Raw genomic sequence first — 26,780 nt, 5'->3', positions numbered from 1 at the left:
TACTCCCACGGACAGCAGAGCAGCTACCTGGGCAGAGGGACCGGGGCGGTGGGGCCCGTGGCTGACTGGAGTCAAGAGAAAGGTCTAAAGCAAAGCCCCTCTAGGCCCGGGGCTGGTCCTCAGGTGCCAGGTGGAAGCCCAACCACGGAACACAGGGGAGGAGATGGGCAGGATGAGGCCCATTTACAAAGGGGTCACCCTGAGAGTCTACGAAGTGCCGCCTTTAAAGCAGAATTCTGGCCTGGCTGGTGTGGCTCGGTGGTTGAGCACTGACCCATGAGCCAAGAGGTCTCGGCTCGACTCCTGGTCAGGGCACGTGCCCAGGTTTAGGGCTTGATCCCCAGGTAGGGGCGTGCGGGAGGCAGCCGATAAATGATTCTCTCATCAATGTCTTTATCTCTCTCTTTCCCCCTTCCTCTCTGCCTAAACCCCAATACAAACATATTTTTAAAAAAACCAGAATTCCGGCGTGCCAGTTATTTTCAAGAAAAACATCTGTGAAAATAACACGGATAACATCACCGACGCCGAGGGGTGGGCGCCTCCACGTGGCAGGCACAGGCCCAAGGACGTTCGACGTTCACGCATCTGAACCTCAGATCCGTCCACAAGCACCCTCCTGGGGACTATACTTGTGCCTGCTTTCCAACGGGTAGACTGAGGCTGAGAGAGACTAGCTTACCCAGGGACCCAGCAAAGTGACAGAGCCATGTAACTGCGGCCTTTGCCATGTTCGGCACCCTGAAAGCGGGGGGCGGAGTCCCCACTTCCCACGAGGCCGTGGGACACACACAGCACGTGGCGTGCGAGTCTGGGGCACACCGTCACCCCCGCAGCCTCCCTTCCTTTAGAACTGTCAGCTCCTGCGCATCTGAGCGCCGAGGCACCGTTTCAGGACCGAGCCGGAAGCTCAGGCCCACAAAGCTGCTCTGCGGGTTCCCTCGGGCATCCTGGCTGGGTGGGGCGGCGACCGGCCCTCCCACCAGCGTCACGACGCCGCTGGAAATGCCCGCTCGCCTTTGACTCGCTGCACTGGGCTAAGAGCAATCACTGAAGTTACCATTTGAAAACAAAGAAGGAACGTCAGCCCCACCCACCCAACTTGGACCAACTGCTTTTCCCACGTTTGATCCGGAATTTGGATTTAACATGAAAACTCGGCCTGATTCTCCGTCTGACGGCATTGGAGGGAGCCTGGAGGTGATGGGCCCAGCGACGGCCGTGACAGTCACCCTCCTTCGCCGCTTCCCAGCCCACTGTGGACCAGAGCTTGTCCCGATCGAAAGACAGCGGGGAAGGGGACACATCTAAGCCTCGCCCACCGGCGCTGCGGTGTGGACAGGGTCCCACTGCCTCCCATGCAGGTAAGGCTGGCGTCGGGGGCACGCCTGGGCTGCGCTGGCCGGGGGCGGGGCGTGCCCACAGCCCACGTGGCTTTCGCTTTCCCAGCACAAGCAACTGTTTCACTGAAATACTAAGTGCGTTGTTACATTGCGCCCTGTCATACTGTATTGTTGCACTGCATTGTTCTACGCTGTATTTGTTACATTGTATCTCATCGCCTTGCACTGTGTCAGTCTCATACCTTACAAACAATACACTGCATCCTCTTGCCCTTTCTTTGGAGAGAGAGGGGAAAGAGTTAATAACGTCAAGCCTTTCTCAAAAGAAAAGCATGTTTGAATGGAAATAATTTTCTTTATTTTCTTCCAAGAGCAAGAAGTTCTCCTGAAAGAGAAACCTTTTCCCTCTCCATTGAAAGAGTAAACACAAAATAAAAAGTCGCTGGGACCCAGGACCTGAAGGGGCTCTGTCTGCTCACACTCACTGGGAGGAAAATTAGACTCTCACGTCTACGGAGCTGCGGCCTAGACAGGGGGCGTCCAGCCCCAGGCCAGCCGGCCAGAGCTCGGGTGCCCAGTGGGGTGGCCCACTGGGGCCTGTTTCTTCCATGTGACCCAGCCTATGTGGCTCTGCGGTGAGAGTGTCGTCCATGCACCGAAGGGTCTCGGGTTTGATTCCTGGTCAGGGTATTTACCCAGGTTGCTGGTTCCATCCCTGGTCAGGCACGTACGGGAGGCAACTGGTCAATGTTTCTCTCTCACATCGATGCTTCTCTCTCTCTCCACCTCTCCCCTCCTCTCTCTCTCAAATCAGTTTTTTAAAAAATCCCTGCAGTTTCCTCTTTTTAAGCTGGGTAGGGGGCCTGGGGAACCGTGGCCGGGGCAGAAGCTCCATCTTCCACCCAAACTGAGCTCAGCCAGCGCGGCGTGTGTCAGATCCACGCCCTGCTTGTCCATCTGAAGTTCCATCAGCAACTTCTCCGGGTGGAGCAGGAATATAACAGAAAGGGAAGCCAGTGCCTAATGGCCTCGCAGAACCGAGGGGGACGCAATTATGTGGCATCTACATGCTAATCTACCAGCCTGGAGGCTCGAGGCGCTCAAGAGCCCACTCCAAATTCCCGCCGCGATAAGGGGCTGCCGCATTTAGCCGGCCCGGGATAAAAGATTTTTTATGATAATTATCTTAGTGAGGAACGTTTTTGCATTTTCTTTTTTGTGCAATTCAGAGTCTAACTGGGGGGAGAGGGGTTGGCTGTTGGGGGGCGAAAGAGTGGCCTCGCCAGCAAAGAGTCTGAAAAGTCAAATGTTTGGCGTCGGGCGATTATGTGTGGAAAGCAATTAGCCCACAAATGTCTGATAAATTATTAGGTAAAAGGAGAGCTAGGTTATTCAAGATCAGGGGCCGGAGGGGGAGTGGGAATCGAGGTTTTTAAACCTTGGGAGAAAAGAAATTTCATTACACAAATGAGCTCCGTCTCCAAGCATGCTCCGGGCTAAGTAGCTTCACCTCGCAGGCTCGCGTTTACTCGAGATCCACAGGTCTTTTCAACAATTGTTTTAAGGAAAATGAGACTGTCCCCTTGCAACCCAGGTCTCGGCCATTTATTTTTCTTTGCTCGATGGCCTAATGAAAACCAAACATCAGAGCAGAGGACAGATGGCATCCGGCTCATGAAACTGTCCCTCTGCGGTGACTGCCTTCGGAGCAGCTTGGGGCCGCGGCCGGTGCTGCCCACAGGAAGGCTGGCTCCTGACCGCCGGCCAGACTCGGGGTGGAGCGGAGGAATCGAGGCAGAGAACTCTGGGTGGGCTCTCGGAGGCCTCCTGGTAGCTCCAGGGCCCAGCTCCCTGCCCAGCCAGTGCCACCCCCAGTCATGCCACGGGAGGGGCTCCTTGGACAGACTTGCTGTTAGTGTGTTTGTGGGGGAGAGAAATAAAGACAGAAAGGACCCCCTTCCTCTAGCCTGAGGGGTCAGTAGCCCCGAGGACGCCTAGGCTAGGAGGGGATGCTGCTTTTCTGTTCACCGGTGGGGCTCGTGCGAAGCAAAGCCTCCGTCTGCTCAGAGGCGGCGCTCAGGGAGTAAGCGGACCCGCGCCCGTGCCAGGCAGCCTTCCCCCACCCACTGCTCCCACTTCTCTGTGACTTAGGCCGGCCGCAGCACCCCAAGGTGGCTGGGGAAAGCGACTCTGCTCAGAAATCCTGGTCGGTCTGCGACCGGGACTTTCTCCAGCTTCCCCTGAGACACGCTTGGGCGGATGGACGGGGAAGGGAAGCGGGCCTACCGGGCAGTGACTGAGCAACGGCGCGAGAGGCGGCGCTCGGAGCAGCCGCAGCGTTAACGCAGGACGCGCTGAGCCCGCACCCCAGGGCCCGCCCGGCCCCGCGTCGCCCTCTTCCCAAACACACTGGCCCTGAGCTTCTCTCTCCGACGGGTCGGCCTCCTTTTAGCTACGGATGGGCGCTAGTTTCAAAGACAGAGCTGTGTCACCATCCTCCCCTAAGCGAGGCGGGAACTCCTCCCGTGGCGCAGAGCTCTGGAGGCAAGCGGGTCCAGGCCACAGAACGGCCTTGTTTTTGTTTTTTAAGTACTGAGGAGAGCAGACGCTGCTGCTGTTAATAATAATACAGTTTAAAAACATCCCCGGGACTCTACCAGAGAGACATAATATGACCAAACACCAGCACCCACATCGGCGCAAGTCCCAAGTTGAACCCAGGGCGGGGCTCCCAGCACCTGAGGAAGGAGCGAGCCAGGGGCTGAGGCGGGGAGGCTGCGGAGAGGAGGCTGTTGTGTTTCCCTGGATCAGAGTGGGGGGCTGTGGGCAGCGGCTGGGGTGCCTGGCCCTCATCGCGGATGAAGTGACCGGCCACCTCGGGAGCTCACTTACCATCCAGGCTGGAGGGGACGGTCCCCAGGGAGTAGGCGCCTTCCTTCACGTGCACCAGCAGCTCTTCCCCTGGCCCAATGTCCTTGATGACTTTATAGTAAATCTGGGAAGGAGAAAACAGAGAGAGCGTGTCAGTGTCAGTGTCAGTGTCACCGTCCCCGTAGTCTGGAAAGCCGTGGAGAGGGCACCCGGCCCTCGCCCTCAGGGGCCGCGTGCTGGGCAGGGGGTTGGTCTGCCTTCTGAGAGCCCCTGAGAGGCTCCCCTTGGGAACTCTGCAGAATATGCTCAAAAATCCCACAGCCCCTTTTAATTTGTTTATCACTTCTGCATGCCGATATGGGGGGGGGGGACTAAATCCACAAGGATCTGTCCCAAAGTTTGGAGCAAGGAGTGGCCCAGCAGGAGGCATTAAGGGAGGATGCCTCTCAGCCTCGGCCACAGGGCCTGGGGTGATTCCTTTGGTCAGTGTGTGTAAGTCAGGGGGACATCCTTTGCCCTGATGCAGGCGCCCAGGTCAGGAACGAATGTGGGTGTCCACAAAAGTGGCCATGAGCTCAGACAGGGGCCCCGTAGGCCAGGACCCTGCGCATCTCCCATGAGCGTGGACACCGTCCTGAAGGGGGTGGAGGGCGGGGGCACCTGCAGCAAGCCCGGTTTCCAGTGGCCATTGGGGACCTGCGATCGGGGACATCCCTGAAACGGGGAGGCGGGGGGGGGGCTGGGGGTGGACTCTGCAGCTGAGTCTCAGGATGTTCAGGCTCAGTGCTCCGGGCAGCCCCGCAGCCGGTCAATGTGTCTCCTGAAAAGGACCGACCACCCTGGAGGTGGTGGCCGTGGTCTGGAAAACTCCAGCATGGCGGGGCCGCTCCGGGGGGAGAACCAGGCCGCCTGTCTCTGCCAGGCCCTGCCAGGAGCCCCTGTCCTCTGCAGAGACCGGGGACACGCAACATGTGGGCAGGGGGCCCCCACTCCTCACAGGAGCAAGCTGATGTTGTCCCCGGGACACCGGACACCAGGACAGCGGGACTGCACACAGTGAAAGCAATCGCCCAGGCGCGCAAGTCCCACCGCCGGTCCCGTTCCCTTCCCGGGGCTCATCAGTTATTTTATTTGGCAACTATTTTCAGGGACGTCAGTAAAATAAAGGCAAGATTTTCAAACGAAGGTAGCAACTGGGCCATCTTGACTTAGAAATTCAACCAACTGTTATTAGCATCCCAGTTGCATCTCATTTTATCCAAAACATTGCACAGAGGCTGAACCATGGTTTTTTAAATAATCAGACTTGAGCTTCTGTCACTCAGGTCGGGGCAGCGAGTCAGGGGGTTGTTAACACGCAGGGAGGGTCGGTCGCGCTTTGATCCCGGTCGGCGCGCACTCCCAGCAAGGGCAGGTTTCCTGCCTTCCCGCCCCGCTCGCTCGCGTCCTGGCGCGCAGGCTGGGGAGGCCCGGCCAGAACCGCGGCTTCCGCAGGTCCCCGTTAGAGGGCAATGTGGACCCGCCCGCAGCGTCCCTCCCGCCGGTGCCCCCCACTCCCGCTCCCAGCCCCGCGCGGGCCCGGGACGCGAGGCAGCCGGGCGCTCTGACCTGGACTCCTGGCTCGGCTCGCAGCTCCAGGGCGGCCGCGTCCTCCGTGGGCCGGGCTGCGGGGCTCCTGCTCCAGCAGGGCTGGCGGGGCTGGGCGCGGCGCCTCGCTCCTCTGCCTCCCCACTTTGACCCCCTGGGAGGGCCAAGTGGCCTCTCAGGACCCCCACCCCCGCCTTACCCCCGCTTGGAGGGCCACCGGCTCCCCCAGGCCCCACACCCCAGCTCCTAGGGAGGCAGGACTTCCTCCCCGACCCCCTCGGAGGGCCCTAGGACCTCCTGGGACCAATCCCCACCCGCACTGCGCTCCAGGGTCGCCCAGGTTCCCGCCCCCCACAGCCCCCCTGCTCGGAGGGCTGCCCGACCGCCTAGGACCCTTCCCGCACCCCCAGTCCGAGGGCCAGGGACTCCCTCCTCCGCTGCTCTGCAAGGCCTCCTGGTCTCCCAGGGGCCCGACCCTCCCCTGGAGCTGCCCGCGGGAGGGTCTAGCGCGCTGGGGCTCAGGGAGCAGTTTGCGCGCAGCGGACGCCCCGTCCCTGGCTCGGGACCCCACAGGACCGCCACCCGCGCGCCCGGCGGGGGCGCAAGCTCAGGACGCGAGGGCGGCGGGCCCGGTAGCCGTGGCCGCCTGGACTTTGAGCTGCAGACGGAATTAATCGCTATTAGTGTTAATCGCAGGGCCCGGGCGGGGCGGGTGGGGGTGGGGTGGGGGACACTGTCCGGATCTGCCTCCACCTGGGGGCACAGGGCAGGAGGCGAAGGAAATCTGTGAAAACTTTTCCCAGCTCCGCGGGTCCTGCCTGCGCTTGCGGCGGGCGGGGGGAGGTTGCACAGAAGCCGCGGGCGTTTTTACGACCTGTCCCCAGTGGCACAAAGGCCGCATGAGCCAGACGCGCCGACAAAGCCGAGGTTCCTGGTGCGCGGGGTCGGGCGACTTCCCGGGACAAAGGCCGGGCTTAGGTGGGACTGCGCGCGGCCTGGCGCTCCTGGCTGGCAGGGCTGGCGAAGGCGAACTGCGCCTCGGCTGTCCCGAGCCCTGAGCCAGCCCTGCCCCCCGGGGCCTGTAATATATTATTGCAGCCCCTTAAAAATTCCTGACGTCGGTTTATCGCCTTCCTTTCATTGTCTGCCTGTCAGTCCATCACACCCAGACCCGAGACCAAGCCAACACCCCGGACGGGCTGAGCCGGGGAGTTTTCAGGAGACGGGAGGGAAAAGTCTGCCTCTCAAGAAGCGCCGTCCTCTCCAAAGCCCTGTCACTCGGCTCAGCCGCAAGAAGGAAACACCGAGGTTTGTTGTATTTTGTTCCAGCGGCAGCATCGAAGTCCCTCGGCCTTTTTCCGAGCAGCCAGTTGCCGCCCCGCTCAAACCTGCCCGGGGCCCTGGGTCCCGCGCCCGGCCGGCCGGCCTGGGCTGCGGCCCTTCTCTGGTTTCAGATCCCGGGGCTCCGCTGGCTGCTGCCACAGCTGCGTTTACTAGCGCCAATAAATGTCGGCTCTGGACGCTTTTAAAATAACCGTGCCAAGCAGACCTGATCGGAAGTCAGTCCTCGCTGCAGCGGCCCAGGCTCTCTTTCTCGACAAGGACTCTATTGAGCGCGGCAAACAACACCCAAACCAGGCCCTGGGCGCGGTGACAGCCCTGCCTGTCTCCCTCCCCTGTCACCCTCCAGAGGCGCGCCTTGGAGCCCGGGGGATGCAGGACACGCGGGTGGCCACGGCCTCGACAAAAGGCAGAGAAACCGCCCGGGAAGCGTTGGATTCAGCACGGGCCACGTTCATTTCCACTGGGCCTTTCATGAAAATGAACATCGTTTCCATCCCAACAACGTTCTTTAAGACAAAGAAACATTTCAAATTGATCGCAGCCAGTTTGGATACTTTCTCCTTACGGTTCTTTAAGTGTTATTTTTTTACAATATCAAATCCATTCACAAGGATACATAGTATCTTCTAATAAGCATGCCTAAGTCCCCCAGTGTTGATTTCTACTTAATCTTAGAATCCTTACATGCAAATCGATGAGAAACCGCGTGCACGCTGCCCTGGGCGGGAGGGACGGGACGCAGACTCGGGGCCAGCACAGGACACAGGCTGCTGGTGGCGCCCGCCCCTCCCGGGAACAAATGGTTTTCTCAAAGGAATCCTGAAAATGCTCAGGCCAACCGGACGACTCTTCTCCCTCGTTTTGACCAGTTTGGGAAACTTTAAAGAGGCCTTTGAATAACTCAGTTGAAATTGCCTGCCGCTTATCTTTAAACAGATCAACCACTCAGGGCCCTGGATTTGGGAATTAGACGGCGCTCGAATTCACGGAGGCTTCGGTGTGGTGCCCGGGGGCTTTTCCGCAGAAGCCGGGCGGCCAGGGGAATCCGAACTCCTCTGAGGAAACTGCCGAGAGCAAGTTCATCCAGGGCCCGCCCGCCTCTCCCGGCCTTCGGAGCCTGACGTTGGTCTGAGGGTTATGCCTGGGCTTTTTTTTTTTTTTTTTGTCTCTTGGGGACTGAAGAGGCTCGGTGGGTGCCCGGGCTGCCTCATTGCTTCAAGGACTTTGGAAGTGTCACTGTGTGTCCTCACTGTTTGCTGGCCCCGCACCCTGGGCCACCTCTCTGGGAAAGGCTGTGGACCCCGGGGCCCTGCGGCTGGCCCGGGGCTGAGCAGTGCAGGTTAGAAAACAGCCCCGGCGATGCTCCAGGACCCGCCGGGGCGGCGCGGGGAGGCCCCTCTCTCTCCGCCCTTGTCTGGGCCTCGGCTGTCAGAGCTTCCTCTGCCCGGTCTGCTGGCCGGCTTTTCAGGGCCCAGAGGGGACAGCAGCTCCGGGTTCTGCTCCATCCGCAGGCTCCAGGGGCCTCAGACAATTCTTTCTTCTGGCCAAGGGCAGAGCAGGCTTGTTATCTGGGCTAAAGCCGTTTGCGCCTAAATCTTCACATTCGACCGTAGATATTCTGCCCCCCCCCCTCCCCAGCGGCTCAAACATTAAAAAATCTCTACACGTATCTCTTAGGTGTACAGTTCGCACCTGGGCATTATTTCTCTCTCTCCATAAATTTTCGGCCCCAGTTAAATTGTCTTCCTGATTCTGAAACGGCTTCTTGCTATAAAATACTCCGTTGATTACGAGGAACAGACTATGCGCCGACCGGCGCTCCCAGCCGGCGGGGGCCGCGACAGGGCTGCTGGCTGAATTTCTATCTCGGTTCTTGCCACGAAGAGGGTCCGCTTGCTCTGAGGACGGCGCCGTAGAATCAACAGCTTCCCGACAACTCGGACATGTGTTTTCAGTCTTTTGTAAACTGGCCAGGAAATGCTAAAACGAATCCCCTGCCCTTCTCACTAAGAGACAAGCGTGTCTCTTCGGAAGCTGCCGATTCACCGGCAGTTTTTACTTTATAAAACCGCAGGGAACAAATGCAGAGGTGGAGGGGACCATCCGGGTGACGGGGTGGAGCAGGGTGGTGGATGTCAGAGGCCCGTCCTTTAAAATCCCAGCCTGGCAGACAGAGGGGTCCACGTCGGGCGACAGAAATGAAAGCGAAAGAGAAGCGCCCGGCACCAGCGGGCGGCGAGCGGCCGGGAAGCAGCGGGTTCGCGTTAGGAACAGCGCTGGCTCGGGCGCGGCCGCGTGTTATCAGTCGGCTAATCTGCTAATGAAATGCTTTTGTTCCACACGAGAAAGGGGCTCAGCCCCGTCTGCTTTCACTTTGGGGAGGCCGCCCCCTGCTCAGCCGGAGCCCCCCACTTGGCCCCGGAATGTGCTGCTGATGTGGGTTTTCCTGCCGCCCGGCCAGCCCTGGGGAGGGGGCGGCGGGGGCCTCACCGGGGGTTTGGAGCCCCGAGCCCTGCTCCCCAACACATGTGTGGCCCCGGCTCCACGTCCTCAGCCCCACCGCCACTTGCCACCTGGCCACCAACCTCCCTGCCCCGTGGAGGCGACGTGGGAGCCGCCTCCCGCCTGCCTGCCCCTGTGGGCACCCTGTTGACAAGCCCTTGTTTTCTCGCAACATTAGAACGGAGCCGGGAACAGAGCCCGCCTGTCTCTCCCGAAACGTTTCAAGCCAACTCGTTTGCTCCTAATTGTGGGAGCATGAGCCACGCGGGGCGGGGGGTGGAGGTTCCGTGGCTCTCCTGGGCCCTCCGTTCCCGCTGAGCTGCCGGGGGGGCCCGAAGCTCCCGGCGCTCTGCCAGCAGCCCAGCCACCCCCAACGATCCCAGAGGAACCCGGTCTCCCCAGCTCGGGACCGTCAGTGGGCCCCACGTGGGTAGCAAACCACATCACCTCCTAGGTGATGGGATCATGTCCAGGAGGAAATCCGTGGCCCAGTGTGGCCCAAGCTGCCCTGGGCTCCCCCATCCAGGGCCACGGAGAGGAGGGCCGAGCCGGTGCCGGAGGAGCAGTGGGCCTCTCGGAGCCACGGAGGACCGAGGGGAGGGTCTCGTGGCCAAGATGAGAACCCAGAGGTGGGGCCGGGAGCACTGCCTGCAGCCCCCCAACCGCGGGGACCACGCGGTCCATGCAGAAGACGGCCAACCTGGAACCGGAGGCCGGCGCTGTGCGGGAGGGAGGCGTCGGGGCCTCCGTGACGGCGCCTCCCGTGGCAGGCAGGTCGCACGAACGCTGGAGTTCCCAGGGAACCTCTGGACGGGCGCTGAGTTCTTCCAAGCCCCGGTCACTCTGTCTCCCACGCCCTTTCCCCTGCCGGGGCCCCGAGTGGGAGCTCAGGGCCGGGGCCTGGGTGCGCTGGGCGGCTGCGGGCCGGCAGCGGGAGTGGGCAACAGTCCCTGGAGGCTCCAGGGAGGGCGAGGCCTGGCCCATGGACACCGTGCCTGTGGCTGCTGTCCTGTCGCCGCCTGGGCTCCCGGAGCTCCCGTGACGTGAGCTGAAAAATCACTCGCCACTCACAGTCCGGACACGCGAGGCCAGGCTGCCCGCAGAGGCCCTGCGGGCGGAGGGGAGCCTCGGTGGCCCGGTGATGCCGCGAATCTCCGCGTGGCCCGAGGAGGTGCCCGCAGGCAGAGGGCTCCTCGCTCTCTCGGGGGGCTGAGGGCTTGACAAGCTCCGGGCGCAGAAGTTGCTCAGCTTTGGCCTTTGCAGGGCTGCGTATGCTTCAGTGCGCACCCCGCGGCTCCCCCGGCCTGTGCACTAAGGCAGGACGACTCTCCCCGGGGGCCTGCTGTAGAGAAACACCCAGCCGGCGGGAGCAAGGGAACGTGACACTCCGCCGCCGGGCGTCCGTCACAGAGCCGGGCCGTTTCCGACTGGGGGACAGAGCTTCGGGGCAGATAGGCGCCGGGATGAGCGCGGGGTGGCAGAATCGGTAGGAGCCCAGGTCTGTTATTCCGGCCCCATCCCCGTGGAAAGCCTTTCTCCCGCCGGTCCTGGTGCGGTGCAGACTGGGCGAGCGGTCAGCCCCGTTTAGACCCGATGCTGAGCTGGAATGAACGCTCCCCGGAGACAGTAACAGTGAAACAAAGATGCTGGGAGACAGGCTGCTCCCCGAGGACTGAGCGCCTGTTCGCTTTCTCGGAAGCTCGAGGCATGAAGACACCCGCGTTCCCGCGTCGCGCAGGGGCCGGCGTGCTCGTGCCGTTTCCCCAAACGGAAAGTCGCGATGCTCCATGGGCCCCTTCTGCGTGTCAGGAAAGTGCGGCCCCGGCCCCGGCCCCGGCCCTGTGCTGTGCCCTCCGCAGCCGAGGACACAGGCTCTGCTCCCCCAAAACAAAGGGCGAGAGGCCGGGGGCTCCCTGTGCCCCTTCCGTCTAATCCTTCACCTGAAATTCACAGCCACCCAGAAAGAAAAGTTCTCTTCAAGGTCTGTTCTCATTTTTATGTGGACTTTTTTGCTTTATATCTGTTTTTTAATTTTTTTGCAATTGAAATAGGAGTTATTTTCAAAATGTTGAGTTCTCAGTAAAAGCCGCAGACGTCCAGGGAGCAGAGGCGGGTTCGAGCCTCAGGGCCGTCCGGCACCAGCTGTGTCCCAAGGAGCCCCTGCCACTGCCGCCGGGGACACTGCCGCGGGGGAGTCGCCCGCCCCCGGGGGTCCCGGGGACCGCCCTGGTTGTGCGCCCTTCGATTATTAACGCCAAACCGTTTCGCCAACGTCAAGGGCCTGGAGCCCCGTGCTAATGGTTTGCACCGGCGATGCGAGAATGCGCCCTTGTTATGTGGTCTCCGCACACATTTCGGAAAGCAATGGAATCCTTCTTGCAAATGAAATCGCATGTGTGACCCCAAGATGTTACAGGCAGAAGCAAAAGGCTCTGATGGAAGGGGCTGCCCCCCCCACCGCCCGCGCCCCAGGAGCCAGTCCTCTGGGAACGTAAGGAGGGGCCTGGCTTGGGAGCGGAGAGCAAAGCAGCTGCGGGGCCGCGTGCACACTTATGAGAAAACCGTCGGCGCTGGGGACACGCCGCCTTCTGGGTCCAAAGAAATTCCACGCGGCATCCACCCTCCTGGTGAGCTCGGGGCCTGGATGCCTGCCACGCGGGCGGGTCAGAGCCAGCGACGCCCACAGCCCAGGGGCGGACCGGACACCCACGGGGAGCGAGTCAGCTGCCCCGGCTGCCCTGTCGGGTCTCGGGCCGTGGGCGGCTGGGGCCGCGTCAGCCTCCCAGCTGGTCAGTGCTGACCCGTCCCGAGGGCTCGGCCAAACCGCGCCATTTAGACACAGCTCTCAGCAGACAGCTCCGGGCGCTGCTTCCCGGGTGCCTCCTGGTGGTGGCACCCGTGGGGAGCGTGGCCCTCGAAGCTGCGGCCCGTCTGCCCTGGCTGGTTTCCTTCACGCGCACAATTGCCTGTCGGCTCCCGGGACTGTCAGCCTCGGGGGGGCCACCGACTAAGGGCCCCGATGGAGCCCTTGTAGGGTCTCGCTGAGCACCCGGAAACCCTGCTCTGACCGAGCGTCCGACAGCCACCGCTGCGGCAGGACAGGGCTTGGCGCCAGAAGTATGTGGCAGAGGTGAGCGGGCCTTCGCCTTGGCCCCCCCAGGCCCCCGAATCTCGGTGCCAAGGTCCCCAGGCTGGGACCGAGCCTGAGTGCACGTGGCCCACTTACCTGCTCGTTGATCTGACACATGGTGAGGTTCTGGTCCTCGCAGGAGCACGCCACACGGATGTACTTGAGCCAGCTTCCCGCCCCAGCCGGGCTGGTGTCCACGCAGAACTTCTCGCCACCCAGGTCTTCGGAGACCTGCCGGGGAAGAGAGGACACCGAGCAGGTCAGAGGCATCGTCTGCGCAAGAGCCGGCCGCTGGGCTCAGAGGCGCAGGCGGCTCGGCACCTGGGCGTCGCGAGGCGCCGGGCCCACCCCGCCCGCCCGGACGCCCGGAGCCCAGGGGAGGGAAGGGGCCTTTTCTGTCTCACCGGGCGGGTCACCGGCCCAGCGTCGAACGTGCCGCCAGCCCCGCAAAGTCTCCCCAGCAGAGGGGCTGCCCCGCGTGAGAGAGCGGAGCCCCCCGCGCCTCAGAGCAGGGCCCTCTGCCGAGGGGAGAGGGCGCCGGGCGCAGAAAACCGCTCTCAAGGTAAAGGTGTCGGGCCTGTGGCTGCACAGGAGGGGGGGGGGGCGTGTGCAGCTCACACCCGGGCCCCCATCATCCTGAGAGGCAGAAAAACATCTTGTTTTCTGAAAAGCGGAAAATTTCACCTGACACCGTGGCCGCCGCCACTCAGCCTCTCTCGCCTGCGAGGCCACGGGCTCCTCCTGACAGGCGGAGGGAGGGTGGCGGCTCCTCGGGCCACCTCCAAGCGGCCCCGTGTGAGAAGACCCGGCTGCTGTCCTAGCTCAGAGAGGGACACCCCCGAAGCGGTGGACCCCAGGGGAGGCCGCGGGCCGGGTCCCACCCCCACCCCCACTCCCACCCCCACCCGCTCTGTCCAGCGCCCCCGGGGGTCCCATCTCAGCCATGGGAGCAGCAGCATCTGGGGGAACATCTGGGGCAGCCCCGCCCAGCACAGGGACGGTGGGAGGGGCCAAGGCCACCTCCTCACTGAGGTCCTGGTGGGCAGGTGTTTCCAGCTGAGCGGGTGATGGGAGCAGAGCCTTAGGAGGGCCCAGTGAAGTTGGGACAGGGGGTAAGTGACCTGCCCCAGGGCAGACAGCGGAGGCCGGCTCTGGGTACCACGGCGTCTACTCCCCGGAGGTTCCCCCACTTTCCCTGTTATGAACAGTAAGGACCCGGGGAGGGAAGGAGGCTGTTCCCCGAGGCCTGGAAAGGACAGCTCTGGCCAGAGAACCAGGGCACTTTGTAAATAGTTCATGTGGCCCCCAAATATCCACAGACACTTTCTCAATGGCCGAGGGCCCCACGAAGTTTTGGGGAGGCGGCTGCTTTGCTGGGGGAGACACAGAACCTGCCTCTCCACGGCCCCCGGTGGAGCCTGCGGCAGCCCCTCTTCTAAATGACAAGTGTCTGAGGGACCCGTGGGGGCCCTGCTGGGCTGGCACCTCCACAGGCTGCTCTGGAAACGGGCTGTGAGCCCAGGGGCCCCCGTTCTGAGAATTCTCCGTTTTAAGGGAACTTTAACCAAACGGGCCGAATTCTGAAAGGAAGGATTCAGAGGGTCTGGGCAGGATGGAGAGGATGGAGACAAGAGACGGCAGGTGGGGACAGGTGGGGACTGGGAGGGAGGTGAGCTCCCCATCTTTGTCCCGGCCCCCCGGCCCTCACCGCTGCAGCCCAGGCCCTGGGAGGCGGGGGCGGGGGTGTGGCCGCTGTGCCATGTCAGCAGGCCCCTGTGGGCTGGCTGGTGGGGGGCACGCAGACCACGTGGGAGGGGTCCCTCCACTGCATGAAGGCCTCTCGGGGCCCCTGCTCTCACCTCCCACCCCAACTGCAGGAAACCTGCCGAAAACACCCAGCACACAAAGCCTGTGGTTAGTGGCACCTCCGCTGGGTGAGGCAGCCCCACCACCTTCCTCTGTCACAGGAGGAAGCGGGCTCACTGGTGGGGGTTGGAGTCCCCTGTGGTCCCCAGGCCACAGCATGGGCCACACAGGGCCTGGCAGGGACAGGGCATCTCTCTCACCCTGTGCCTGTCCCTGCCATCTCTGTGTGTGTGTGTCCCTCTGTCACCACATCCCCAGCCCCCGTCTGTGGCTCAGAGCCTGGGCTGCAGTGCTTCTGGGGTCTAGCTGGCTCAAGGGTGTCACCTCACCCTGACCTCCCAGGACTTGGGGCCCGTCTTCCCCAGAAACCCCTGGAAGATGTAACTAACATTCTAACTGCTTGGAAGCTTCTCTCCACCCAGTCTGCACTGTGTGTGCGTGCGTGTGTGTCAGGGTGCCAGTAGGGTGGTTGTGGGGGACAGTCCGTGTGTTTTGGGAAAAGACTAATGAGCTGCAATGAGGAAATGGCCCTTAGCAGCCCCCATGAGCCACCTTCCCCGCCTTCCAGGGCCCCGCCCTCCGCCGCCTCTACTCACACGTCCCCAGTGGGACCAGGGCCTGTGCCATCCCTGGGCTGGGATGTGGGCGTCACAGGCAGACTTGAAGGCCCCTGGCCCTTGGGCATGTGCCCTGCGCCCCGGACTCTGCATTCGGCCCTGCAGACTTGCTCCCCGTGGGCCTCCATCCACTGCGGTGAGAGGAACTCTGAGCAGGACCGGGGTCCTCTGCTGTCCCCTCTCCCTCTGTCACCCGGGGTCCTCTGCTGTCCCCTTTCCCTCCGTCACCCGCAGAGCGTGACTCACCCTTTAGGTTCTCACTGGACTTGCTCTGGGGGGAGGTGAGGAAAAGCCCAGGCAGCTGGAAGGTTCCAGGCTCATCCCATCCTCCCCATCCCACACCTTCCTTAGTGTCTGTGGGCGAGTCCACACCCCGCACAGGGACCCGCCGCGTGCACCCAGTCAGCCCTGTCTACCGTTGGCCCCAGTGCAACACCAGGAACAGAACAGACCCTGCCTTCCAGAAATTTCCGCTCCCCGCCCTGCAGAACAAGCCTCTTTCCCACTGGACGGCCTCGCAGGTCAGCGTCCCTGACTCGTGTCCCCCAGCCCTTCCCTGTGCCTCGGCTCACACCTCCGGGTCTCTCCGGAGTGTCTGAAACCAGGCCCGGCTGGCCGCTCGCCAGCTGGGGACACTGGGCTGGGCCTCAGTCTGTCCTTGCCCCTCGGGGCACACGCGTGAGCTCAGAGGCCACAATCTTCCGGGGGCCCCCCCACCCGGCTCCCCGTGTGCCCCCCTCTCTGGCCAGCAGCCTCCCTTTCTTGATCACTCATGTAAACGTCCCTCCCGCTCAGTCCGGAAGACCTTTGAATGGTCACCGGGTGGCAGTTACTTCCTGGGGGCCCCTGAAGGGCAGAGGTGGTCTTGGTTAACCCCTTCCTTCCAGAGACAAAACTCTACCTTTGAGGGGTGCCAGGTGGAGCTGGCCCGTCCCCCAGTCCCTCTCCAAACATAGCACCCGCTCTCCTGCCTGATCTGAGTCCAAACCCTGGCTCGGGCTGTGAGGCCGAGCCCCGGAGTCCGGGAGCCTCCCGAGGAAGCTGCCCCACTCCCCGCGCCCCCCACCCCGGTCCCTCACCAGCGCCCCCCGCTCATAAACCCCCCACCAGAAATGCTGTTATGAGCAAAGGAATGGAAAAATTCTCGACCTTGACAATTTTTTTGCACATAATTTGAGGTTTTCCTGCACTGCTAATTTGTGGGCTCTGCTGGGCCGGTTCTCTCCTGTTTCGGGGGCACGGCCAGCGGCTGGCCCGTCCGGGGTGACCGCACAGGTAGGGACGCGAGGCTTCTGTCATCGGCCCCCCCAGTGCACTCGGGCGAGTGGACAGAGCGCCCAGGCTGCCCTTGGTCCCCGGGTCCCACTGCCGTATTGGGGCTCCCCTGGCACAGCGTCCACCTCCACCAGCTGGGCGGGCACCCGGGAGGGGCTCCTCCTCCCCTCCGGCTTCCTTTTTGTTTTCGTTGACCTTCACCCAAGGATATTTTTTTCATTGATTTTTAGAGAAAGTGGAAGGGAGGGAGGGAGGGAGAGAGGGAGAGAAACATCGATGTGAGGGAGACATCGAGGGGCTGCCTCCCGCATGCAGCCCGACCGGCGGGCCGGGGTCACACCTGCAACCCAGGTACATGCCCTTGGCCCGGAATCGAACCCGAGACCCTTTGGTGTGTGGGTGGACGCTCTAACCGCTGAGCCACACGGGCCACGGCAGACGCCTCCTTTAAGGACCAACAAACAGGCTGTTTCAGCGCCACAGGCCCTGGCCGCAAAGCCGCGTGGGCCTCTGTCCGTGGGCACGCACGCACCTGCACACACCTGGTGCCGATTTACGGCGCCCGCGGGGCTGGAACAGAAAGGCCATTCTGTGGTGGAAGGAGGGGGGAAGGCGTCCTGGAAACACCTCCACGGGGTGCAGACAGCGCCCGGGACGAGCCCATAAATCCCGTCCCGACTTTCATTAGGGGGCTCCGTGATGAGATGACCACGCGTTGCCGCCAAATGTGGCTGGCGGGAGGGGCGCGCCCAGGCGGGTGGGTGAGGGACCTGGGCCCCACCTCCTACGGGTGGGAGGGAGGGGAGAGAAGGGGGAACGGGGCAGACAGCAAGGGGGAAAGCAGGTAACTCAGGGGAGCGGCTCCTCCAGGATGGACCCAGCTGCCCCCTGAGCGCGCGAAGACAGAGAGGGACAGAGAGCCAGCGTTTTCTGGGGCGCGTGTCTGGGGGAAGCTGGGTAGGGCTCCTAGGACGCCCAGGCCGGGCCAGGTCTCCAGAGAACAGCTCCAGGCCAGGGGCGCTTTGGGAAGTAAAGACCAGGGTCCGCTGGTCTGAGAGACCCAAGAGCGCAGCTGAGACGGGGAAGCCGCTGGCGCCTGACGGCCTCGCTCAGCGTCAGCGACGCGCGGAGCCTCCCTGCCAGAGCCGGGGCCCGAAACCACACCCGGCTCTGTTTTGGGGCCACTGATGCCTTCGAGGATCGGATGAAAGTCACGGACCACAAATTGTCCAGATAAAATGTCATGTGAATGCCTGAGGGTCGCCCACAAATACTCAGACACTTGGGGGCCATGGAGCTTCTCAGTGCTCACAGGCCATCTCCCCGAAATACCCCGACATTCGCCTCTAAGCCCTGCTGGGGAGCACGGCCCTGGGCGCCCGCCCGCAGCCTGGGTCCCTGGCCCAGCCCAGCACCGCCGGCCGTCCTCTCGACTCTGCCGCCTTCCCTGCCTCCTCCCTTCTACCTGGCCCTTGTTTTAATGCCCCCTCGTGTCCTTTCCCTCCTTGGTCCAGGGGCTGAGCCCAAGAGGGCAACTCCACCAGCAGCGCCTACACCTTTGGCAGAAACTGGAGGCTGAGACGGTGGCCAAGCCCAGCTTCCGCTGACATCCCGTCGCCCCCGTGCACCCTGCCAGGTCCCCTGGAGTGGGGCTCACACACCACGATTCCGTAAACGGCACTCGGGGGCAAGAAGAGGGGCCACGTAAACCCGGGCGCAGTGGCTGTCCCTCACTGTCTGCTGCGGAACCGGGTCCCCAACGTTTATGGTCTGATTGGGGTGTTTGGGGGCTGGGCCTCCTGCCAAGCCCGGGTCTCCTCCACCGCTCGAGTCTGCAGTTTGTCTCGCGGGCCGGGAGCTGCAGCCCCGAGCCGTCGGGAGTAACAGGCGTCGGAGATTCACACTAGTTCCTCCCTCGACAGGGAAACTAACGAATCAATACAGACCTGCGCAGGCACAGGACCCCTCAGATACAGGCTCCCTCGGGCGATCGGCAGTGAGAAGGTGACCGGCAGCAGGGGTCTGCTGAGACCTTAGGACCAGTGGCTGAGTGGTTTCTACAGGCAGCCGGTCTGATGGGTGGGGAGCCTCGCAAAGGGGTGAGAGCCCCGTCACCATGAGGATTCAAGGAAGGCCGCATGGCCATGCCTCCAGGGCGCTCTGAGGGGAGGCCAGACTATGTGAACCACGTGTGCCTTCCCAGCCCTGACGTGTCAAATTCCTAATCTGATGACATGGGGGTGGTCCGGGTCCTGCCTCTGTTTCCCCTTTGGAGCTAGACAGCCTCCTTCCTGCTTTTGGGCTGTGTGGAGGCCCGTGGCTAAGGGAAGGTTCAACTGGCCTCAGCAGAGCCCCCACCCATGCCTTGCCTGGCACTGGGAGCCCTGTGCTGATGGCTGTGGGTGCTGCTGCTTCAAGCTGGCCGCACCGGCTGGTCAGAGGCCGGCCCTCCTGGGTGGGCACAAGAGTGGACTCCTGGCTGGTCGAGAATGTTCAGTGGCTGGCCCAGGGCCCCAGAGGGAGAGACCAGCTCTCCAGGGAGCAGGGAGGGTTCTGTACGCTTCCCCTCCACCCACCTGTGAGCTCAGAATGTGCACACGTCCCCAGCGAGAAGCCGGGTGCCTGCGGAGCCTCCCCCAGCACCAAGACGGGATCTCAGCTGCCGGCTGGGTGACAAGGTCAAAGTAAGGATTTGGGGCTGGACTTGAACCCCCCGAGAAAGTCAAGATACTGCAGGCCTGGGCCCTTCCCTCTGACCCTCTGAGGAGAGGGCTGGTGTCGCAGGGGCAGCTACTTGCTAGTGGGTCCTGCAGAGGGCTGAGCTAAGGTAGTCCAAGTATAATCTGGGTGCAAATGCTCTGACTTTTTGTGCCCCCCGACCCGGCACCACAGTGGGGGGGCCCACGTGTGCAAGCACGGTCCCTCAGGGGCTCAGCCCTGCCCCAGCCTCACCGGGCTTCTGCTCCTTGGGTGGGGGCAGACAGCCACAGCCAGTCCTGCACTCCTGGGTGGACCTGGAGGCCAACCAGAGCTTGGTGCCCAGGGGAGGGCAGTTGTGAAAGGCCACTGATGTGCTAACTCGGGGACAGTTTGGACAGGTAAAGGCAGGGTGCAGAGAAGCCCCCCCTAATCCTGGCCTGGTGTATATAGCCCTCCAGCTTTCAGGTTCCACCCCAGCTCCTGGCCCCCCCCAAGCAGGCCCCAGGCCGCCCCGGCTCCTGGGGCTGATGTGGTTAAAATGCTCGCAGCCCTAACACTTGCCAAACCCCAGTTTGCTGTGAGGTTGGGCCGGGACCAGGAGCTCTGAGACCGCGGGTTGCACGCCACCACAGACCCCGCTGTGACATTATCAAGTGACACTCTCTTGCTTTTTTTTGCTGCTGTTGTTCATGGAAAAGACTGAAAAAAAAAAAGCCCAAACAACCCAAACCAAACGCATGTGGTGGTATCTTTGCCCTGGGGTCAAGTTGGAGCCAGAGTCTGCCCACAGGAAGCCACTGAGTCGATGTGAGGCCCCTGCGAGGTGTCACACACATAACCTTTCTCTGGCCACATAGATGGTGACAAACTGCAGAGCCTGTGAGCGGGCACCGTCCCCAGCAGGTGCAGAGGAGTTTCCACAGTGGCTAAGCTGCTGCAAATTGGGGGATGGGGGCTTCCAGGCCCAGCCAGCACGTCCCCCAGGGCCTGGGGCCAGCTGCCCAGACTTTCTCTCTGCTGGACAAAAGCCCCAGGTGTAGAAACAAAATGCCAGGTCGAGATGGCCCCCAGGGACCTGAGGCCTCCTCCCCCGACTCCATCCCCCTGGGCTGGGACTCGTGCGCCTTCCAGCCTTGGGAGGAGCTGCTCTGAGGCCCAGGGCCTGATTACCCTCAGACCCTCTGCAGTGTCCCCATCACTGTGGACAATGCCGACTGCGCCCAGAGTGACTAACACATGCACCTCTCAGAGAACCAGAGAGGCTCAGAGTCCCTCACCCTTCCTCCTCCGATATCCTCTCCCCCACCCTACAGACTGCTTGCTGCTCCAGCCGCTGGTCACTGCTGAGCCTCACCACTGAGTCTCTAGTAGCCACATGTGTAGATGAGGAAACTAAGGTACAGAGGAGTTAGGTAACTGATCCGATGTAGCACAGCAAGACAAGGCAGACTGGCTGGATGCTGGGCACTGGTCTCACCTCTTTAATGATCTGTGGGGACCAGCTCTAAGCATTCTGGCTAGTCTTGCCCTTCTCACCCCTCCTGTACTTGACCATGGTGGCCAAGGGTGACTACAGCTTCCCCAGAGCCTTGCCAAGGACTATGGTTCAGTCAGGGCTCACTGAGTGTCTCCATGGGTGGGTGGATAAATGGATGGATGGATAGATGGATGATGGATGGATGGATGGATGAGTGGATGATGGATGGATGGTGGATGGATGGATGGATGAGTGGATGATGGATGGATGGATGGATGGATGGATAGATGGGTGGATGATGGATGGATGGATGGATGGATGATGGATAGATGGATGGATGAGTGGATGATGGATGGATGGTGGATGGATGGATGGATGATGGATGGATGGATGGATGATGGATGGATGGATGGATGGATGATGGATGGATGGATGGATGGATGGATGATGGATGGATGGATGGATGGATGGATGGATGGATGGATGGATGGGTGGATGATGGATGGATGGATGATGGATGGATGGATGGATGGGTGGATGATGGATGGATGGGTGAATGGATGAGTGGATGGATGGATGGATGGATGAGTGGATGGATGGATGGATGGATGGATGATGGATGATGGATAGATGGTGGATGGATGGATCATGGATGGATGGATGGATGATGGATGGATGGATGGATGGATGGATCATGGATGGATGGATGAATGGATGGATGATGGATGGATGATGGATGGATGGTGGATGGATGGATCATGGATGGATTGTTGAATTGAATAATGAATGAGACACAGAGTCCCCCATCCTTCCCAGACACCTTTGGCTTCCTCCACTTCCCAAGGTGAGGTATAAGAGAGCATCCTGCCAGGAGTTATAAAGGTGGAAGAACACATGGACACCCCTCCCAGGAAGCCTGCCCTGATCCCACACACCAGAGCATCTCTCACAGCCCCTGCACCATCACAGGGCGATTACAGTGAACTTCATTTGGATGGTCCCCAGAGCCAGGCAGACAGTGGTGCCCCATCACTGTTTGGGGGACAGAGGGGTAAGGTACTTCAGGACAACTGAGACTGGCCTTTGCTCCGTGAGTCTTTCTTTCCTCACTCCCCTGCATCACCTGGACCCCTCTCCTTGTTTTTCTGTGGGTTTCTCCTCTTTGTCACTGTTTCTCTGGAATCAGGGCTGCGGTTTTCCCTGTGTCCAATGTCACAGTGTCATTGTCCTGTGTTCATGGTTACAGTGGAATTTCCCCTGGGTCGAAGGGGCAGCGCCCTATGTGCCAGGGCGGAGGCCATGCTGACCTGTCCACCTCAGCACCCCGAGGGACCTGGCACACAGTAGGTGTTCAGGGACAGTCTGGCGTGCAGCCAGGATGGACCGGGCCAGGTTATATTTAGCGCCTTCCCCGAGGCTGACTCAGTCTCTCCGAGCCCATCCAGTCTTCCTCCTCCAGGGGACACGTCGGTCTAGAGAAGCTCCGTGACTCATCGCCTCCCGTATCAGGCCTCGTGGTCTGAGATCAGCTCCCACAAATAGCTCCGATCTCAACAGGCCAAATCTAAGCAAATACCTTGCCAATCCCACAGCGAGCACTCCGACAGACAAACATGGGCATTGGCAGAGGGCTCCCGGTGCGGAGCGTGTTGTCTTTGGACGCTCCTTCGAACAGCCAGCCGCGGGGCCCCGCGCGGGCCCGGGCACACCTGCGAGGCATTGCGGCCTGGCTGCGCCTTCGCCTGGGCTTCACGGAGACAGGAGCCGCTTTGCCTCCAGATGCTTTGCCGTTGCGATCCCACCTCCTAGGATTTGTTTTTTGGGGTGTTTGGTTTTTTTTTTGCAGGGGGGCCCAGAGCTCAGCCATCGTCTAGCTGAGCGGGGAGGGGCCCAGGGTCCTGTAACTGTAACTCAACGGGCCCGTCTTTCCCGACCCTCCCGGCACATCGGACGCGGAGCGACCGAGATGCTGGGCCTGAGGTGCCGGGTTCCGGATCCCCCCGTTCCATCCGGATTCCCAGGTCTCCCCTGCCGCCCGCCTCAGGGGCGGACCTCGCGAGCTGCGCCAGGCCGGCCGTGGGATGTCAGCTCAGCCCGAGCCATCCCCCTGGGAACCCACAGCCGGCTTCCTTCCCAGGCTGTGGGCATGCTGGGCGAGATCCACGGGGTTGGGAATGATTCATAGGCCGAGGTGCGGCGGAGTCAGGCCGGGGTGACAAATGGAACCGATTAAATGCAGTAGGTCTCCCTCTTCCTCCGTGTCCAGCCGGTTCGGTCACCTCTCACGACACATATTCAAGGAATTAAAAGGGCCCCCCGCCCCGCATCACGATAGTACCCGGATTCCTTTCAAGTCCTCACTGACCAAGTTCAAACATCTCTTCGGCTCAGGAAATAGAACCTAGATGGCTTATTAAAATCTAACGAGAAGGGTTTGCAGGACACCATGTCTGTGAGGGGCCCCTGGGAGCCCCACAGTCTCCCCGGGCAGCTGAGAGCAGCCGCGTTCGGCGTGTGCCTGGGTGACAGCCTCGGGGCCTCGTCAGCGGGGCCTTTCTCTGTGGATTCTGTTGCATTTTTTAATTTGAAAAGAGGCGAAGGGTGGGAGGGCTGTGCTTTTTGAGGGAGCCGTGCGTCTGACCTACTCCGGCCGCTGGTTTTCCGTGCTGTTCTCAGGATCAGGATAAAAGCCCAGGGAACCGGGGCTCTGCCGCAGTGACAGGCTCGGCGTGGCGGAGGGTGGCTCCCCTGTCCGCTGTCCTGAGGTGGACACACCCCCAGGGGGCCTTCAAGAAGGACTGTACAAACTCAGTCCTCTGTCCTCAGGGTGGGAGTGGAAGAGGGGCTGGAGGGCGGCTAGTCCTCGCCATGTGAGTTTAGCTCTCGGGGTATCTGGCCCGTCCCCCGACAGCGACAACAGACGTGGGCGCAGAAGCTCCCTTTGACGTCCTCCTAGTCAGTGGTGGCCTCCCAGGGGGTGATCATGTTGCCCCTCTCAGGTGGCAGAGGCCCCCCCCCAAGCTTCCCCCAGATGGAAGCCTGGTCTTCGGTGTGGCTCCCGAGCTGGGGTCTCTGTCCTGGAGACTCTTGGCCAGAGTGGTCCCGTGTGGTGACTTCCCCACAGGTGCTGGATCCAGCCCCACACAGCGAGGTCTGGGCCGGGCAGGGGGCCGTGGTGGTGGAGACGCACCCCCAGGTGGCTGCTCGCTCTGCCCCCGGCCACTGTCAGGGCCTGGCCACAGCAGGGACGTGACTCTGCAGAGACTCTGGCTCCAGGACCCCGAGCGGCCCTGGGGCCACAGCCAATGAGAAAGCCACTGTCCTCGGGTGTCTGCCGAGGCTGGTGGAGAAACGCCTGGATGCGCACGAGTTCAGGTCCCGGGATGCTTAGCTCGCTTGCAGACAGTGAATCGAGTTCATTCGGGGGGAGGGAGGCAACTCCAAGTAAAAATGTGCCCAGCTTTGCCCCATCCCTCTCACCTGCGATGGGCCCGGCGTCCCCGCCAGCGACGGGCGAGAGGGTCTCCTTTTCATGTGTTTGGTGGGACAGGGTTCGGATTAGGTTTGAGATTCCCAGCACCTTGTGGCTTCCCGAGGCCTGTCCTTTTATGGTAGCCTTAGGGGTAACCAATCTCTTGGGGGAGCGAATATGTTGAGACGTGGCATAAAATCAGGGACCCTGGGGCTGCTCGTATTCCTGGACAACAGACACTCAGGGGGGTCCTGGGCTGGCAGCCCCATCGCGTCCCAGTGTCCCCCCAAAAGCCACGTGGCTACCGGTGCGTCGGGCTTGGGGATCAGCCGACACCCAGACAGTGCATTCGAGCACCCTCTTTGCCAGGGGGACCCCCCCAACCTGCCTGCACGTGAGCCACAGGCACAGCCTCCTGTCATTGGAAACAGACAGGGGACCCCTGCCCGTGACCGCCGGGCCCCCAGGCTGCAGGGTGAGAAGATGCTCCTTCCTTAAAGGGGGGACGTCTTGAAACGGAGGCAGAGCAACCCGGGGCGCGCCCCCCGAGCCACAGAGCACCCTTTGTGCGCCGGAGCCGGGGCAGCGGGCTCGGCGCTCGCACACGCAGCTACGGCCCGATATTACGCAATAGGATGTTAACCACACGTTCTAATAAAAAAATAAAATAAATAATAATAAACATTTGACCCGGAGTAAAGATCTTTCACGAGACGCCCTAATCACTTTTCTGCTCCGACCTCCGTTTTTTCTGGACCGGCTCCAGGGAGCCCGGGTGGTGCCACAGCCTTTTTCTCCGAGGGAACAAAAGGTCTTTTTCAGTCCTAAGGGCTGTCAAGTTTATCCAAATATTCTCAGCTTACTACTAGCCCCTTTCTGAATTGATATTTCCAATAAAAGGACACTTTGTATCTTTAAGCCGCGCTGGGCCCCCCGAGCGAGGATGCGGAGGGCAGGGAGGCCGCCGCGCGGCCGGTCGGCCACTTCCTCGGGGACGGGTGGAGAGGAGGCGTCCCCGGCGCGGCTGGGAGGGAGCGGGCGGCCCAGGGCCGGGCGGCGGTCAAGGCCGGGCGCTGAGGGGAGGGGGGGCCGGGGCCCGCGGCGGGCGCCCACCCCCCACCCCACGTCAGGGCATTGCCGCGGCACCTCCTCCCGGCCTCGCTTCTAATTTTGGCCGAGCCTGTCCAGCCCGCCAGCAGCTGCCAAGCACATTAAGTCATGAGAGCGATTGGTGGCGGCCGAGGGAATTCATTCCAGCCGGGCCGAGCCGCGCGAAGCCTGTGTTCTCCCTGGGCTGTCGGCGAGCGGGGCAGGGGCGGCCTCCCGGGACCCCGCCCTTCCCGAGGGGCGAGGGCGACTTCCGAGCGTCGGCCCCTCCCCATCTGCCCAGATGTCTCCCACCGCCCAGCCTGAGAGCCCTGTCCTGTGTGCGCGCCTGTGCGTGTGCGTGCACGTGCACGCGTGTGTGTGTGTGCGCGTGTGCACATGTGAGTGCACGTGTGTGCGTGTATGCATGTGTGTGCGTGAGTGCACGGGTGCATGTGCAGCCACGCGTGTGTCCCCCAAGCATGCACGCAGAGGCATCCAACACCTTCCTGAGGGGTCCCTGCAGCCCCACAGAGGGCATTTCCTTCCACCGGCCTCCTCCAAACGGCTCTGATTAGCGTTAATGATAATTCTCATTAATCACCCTCGGCGGCTGCGGAATGGAAACGCGGCCATGGCCCAGTGACAGGGCCACTTAGGCGGTATTTATGACTTGCGTGTGCAGCAGCAGCTCCGGGCCCTGACACCTCTGGCCTGTGGCTGACATCAGGGCTGACACTCGGGGCCGCCGGCTGCCCGGCACAGAGGCCCTGTGTTCCGTCTCTTTGCCTGACCCCAGGGCCGCCGCCACCCCGGCCCCTCCAGGTGCAGAGCAGAGCGGAGCGGGCGGAGGCTCCCTGCCGGGGCCAGTGGCAGAAGAGGGGGCTGTGGGGAGCAGGCAGCCTGCCCCCAGGCTGGGGGAAGGGCGGGGGGGCTCTGGTTGCCAGGAAGCCCCCGCCTGCTTCCCAAGCAGAGCCACACACCTTCCTGTCCCTGACCGCGTGCGTGTGTGCGTGTGTGCGTGTGCGTGTGCGTGTGGGGGGGGCGGGGGTGACTGTTCCTGCCCCTGCCCCGTGGAGCCCAGCACGGAATCCTCCACTCCTGGTGGGACTGTCTGATCTCCCGCAGACCCTCAGCCACGCACACACCAGGCGCTCAGGCGTGTTTGTGGCTCGGGGCTGGTCTAAGTGTCGGGGGGGGGGCAGAGGCTGGGGTACGTCAGGCAGCTGTGCACACAGAAGCCCCCCCCGAGTCCCCCCGAGCCACCATCCAAGGTCTTCAGGTCATTGTCCAGCCCAGGGACCCTGCAACCCGACTCCCACGTTCGGACTGAACCACATCGAACCCGCAGCCACTGAGACCCGTCGCTTCCAGGAGACCCCTCCTCGCCCACCCGCGGCTGCTCCCTGGCTGAGAGAACGGGTGCGCTGGGGGGCCCCCCACTCCCCCTCCCTCTTATCTTTCCTTGCAGCCCAGCCCCGGAGACCCTTGGCGCGGGTTCGTGAAGCCT

At 62.1% G+C, this 26,780-nt stretch overlaps 1 protein-coding gene across 3 annotated transcripts in view; it reads right to left on the bottom strand.

Annotated features, from left to right (window-relative positions):
- The window catches only part of PRDM16 (PR/SET domain 16), a 266,029-nt gene that overhangs the window by 27,859 nt on the left and 211,390 nt on the right, over window positions 1-26,780 (bottom strand). For all 3 annotated transcript variants that reach the window (XM_087820071.1, XM_087820072.1, XM_087820073.1), the window contains exons 4-5: window positions 12,874-13,008; window positions 4,236-4,338 (exon numbers count right to left, since the gene is read on the bottom strand). In XM_087820071.1, coding sequence (XP_087676197.1) covers window positions 4,236-4,338; window positions 12,874-13,008 — 238 coding nt within the window. The remainder of the gene's footprint in view (window positions 1-4,235; window positions 4,339-12,873; window positions 13,009-26,780) is intronic.

The sequence above is a fragment of the Miniopterus natalensis genome, chromosome 9 (genome assembly GCF_054644295.1).
Source record: "Miniopterus natalensis isolate mMinNat1 chromosome 9, mMinNat1.hap1, whole genome shotgun sequence".
Classification (NCBI taxonomy): Eukaryota; Metazoa; Chordata; class Mammalia; order Chiroptera; family Miniopteridae; genus Miniopterus; species Miniopterus natalensis.
The sequence above is the reverse complement of the archived record's forward strand: the minus strand, read 5'-3'. Positions and strand labels throughout refer to the sequence as shown.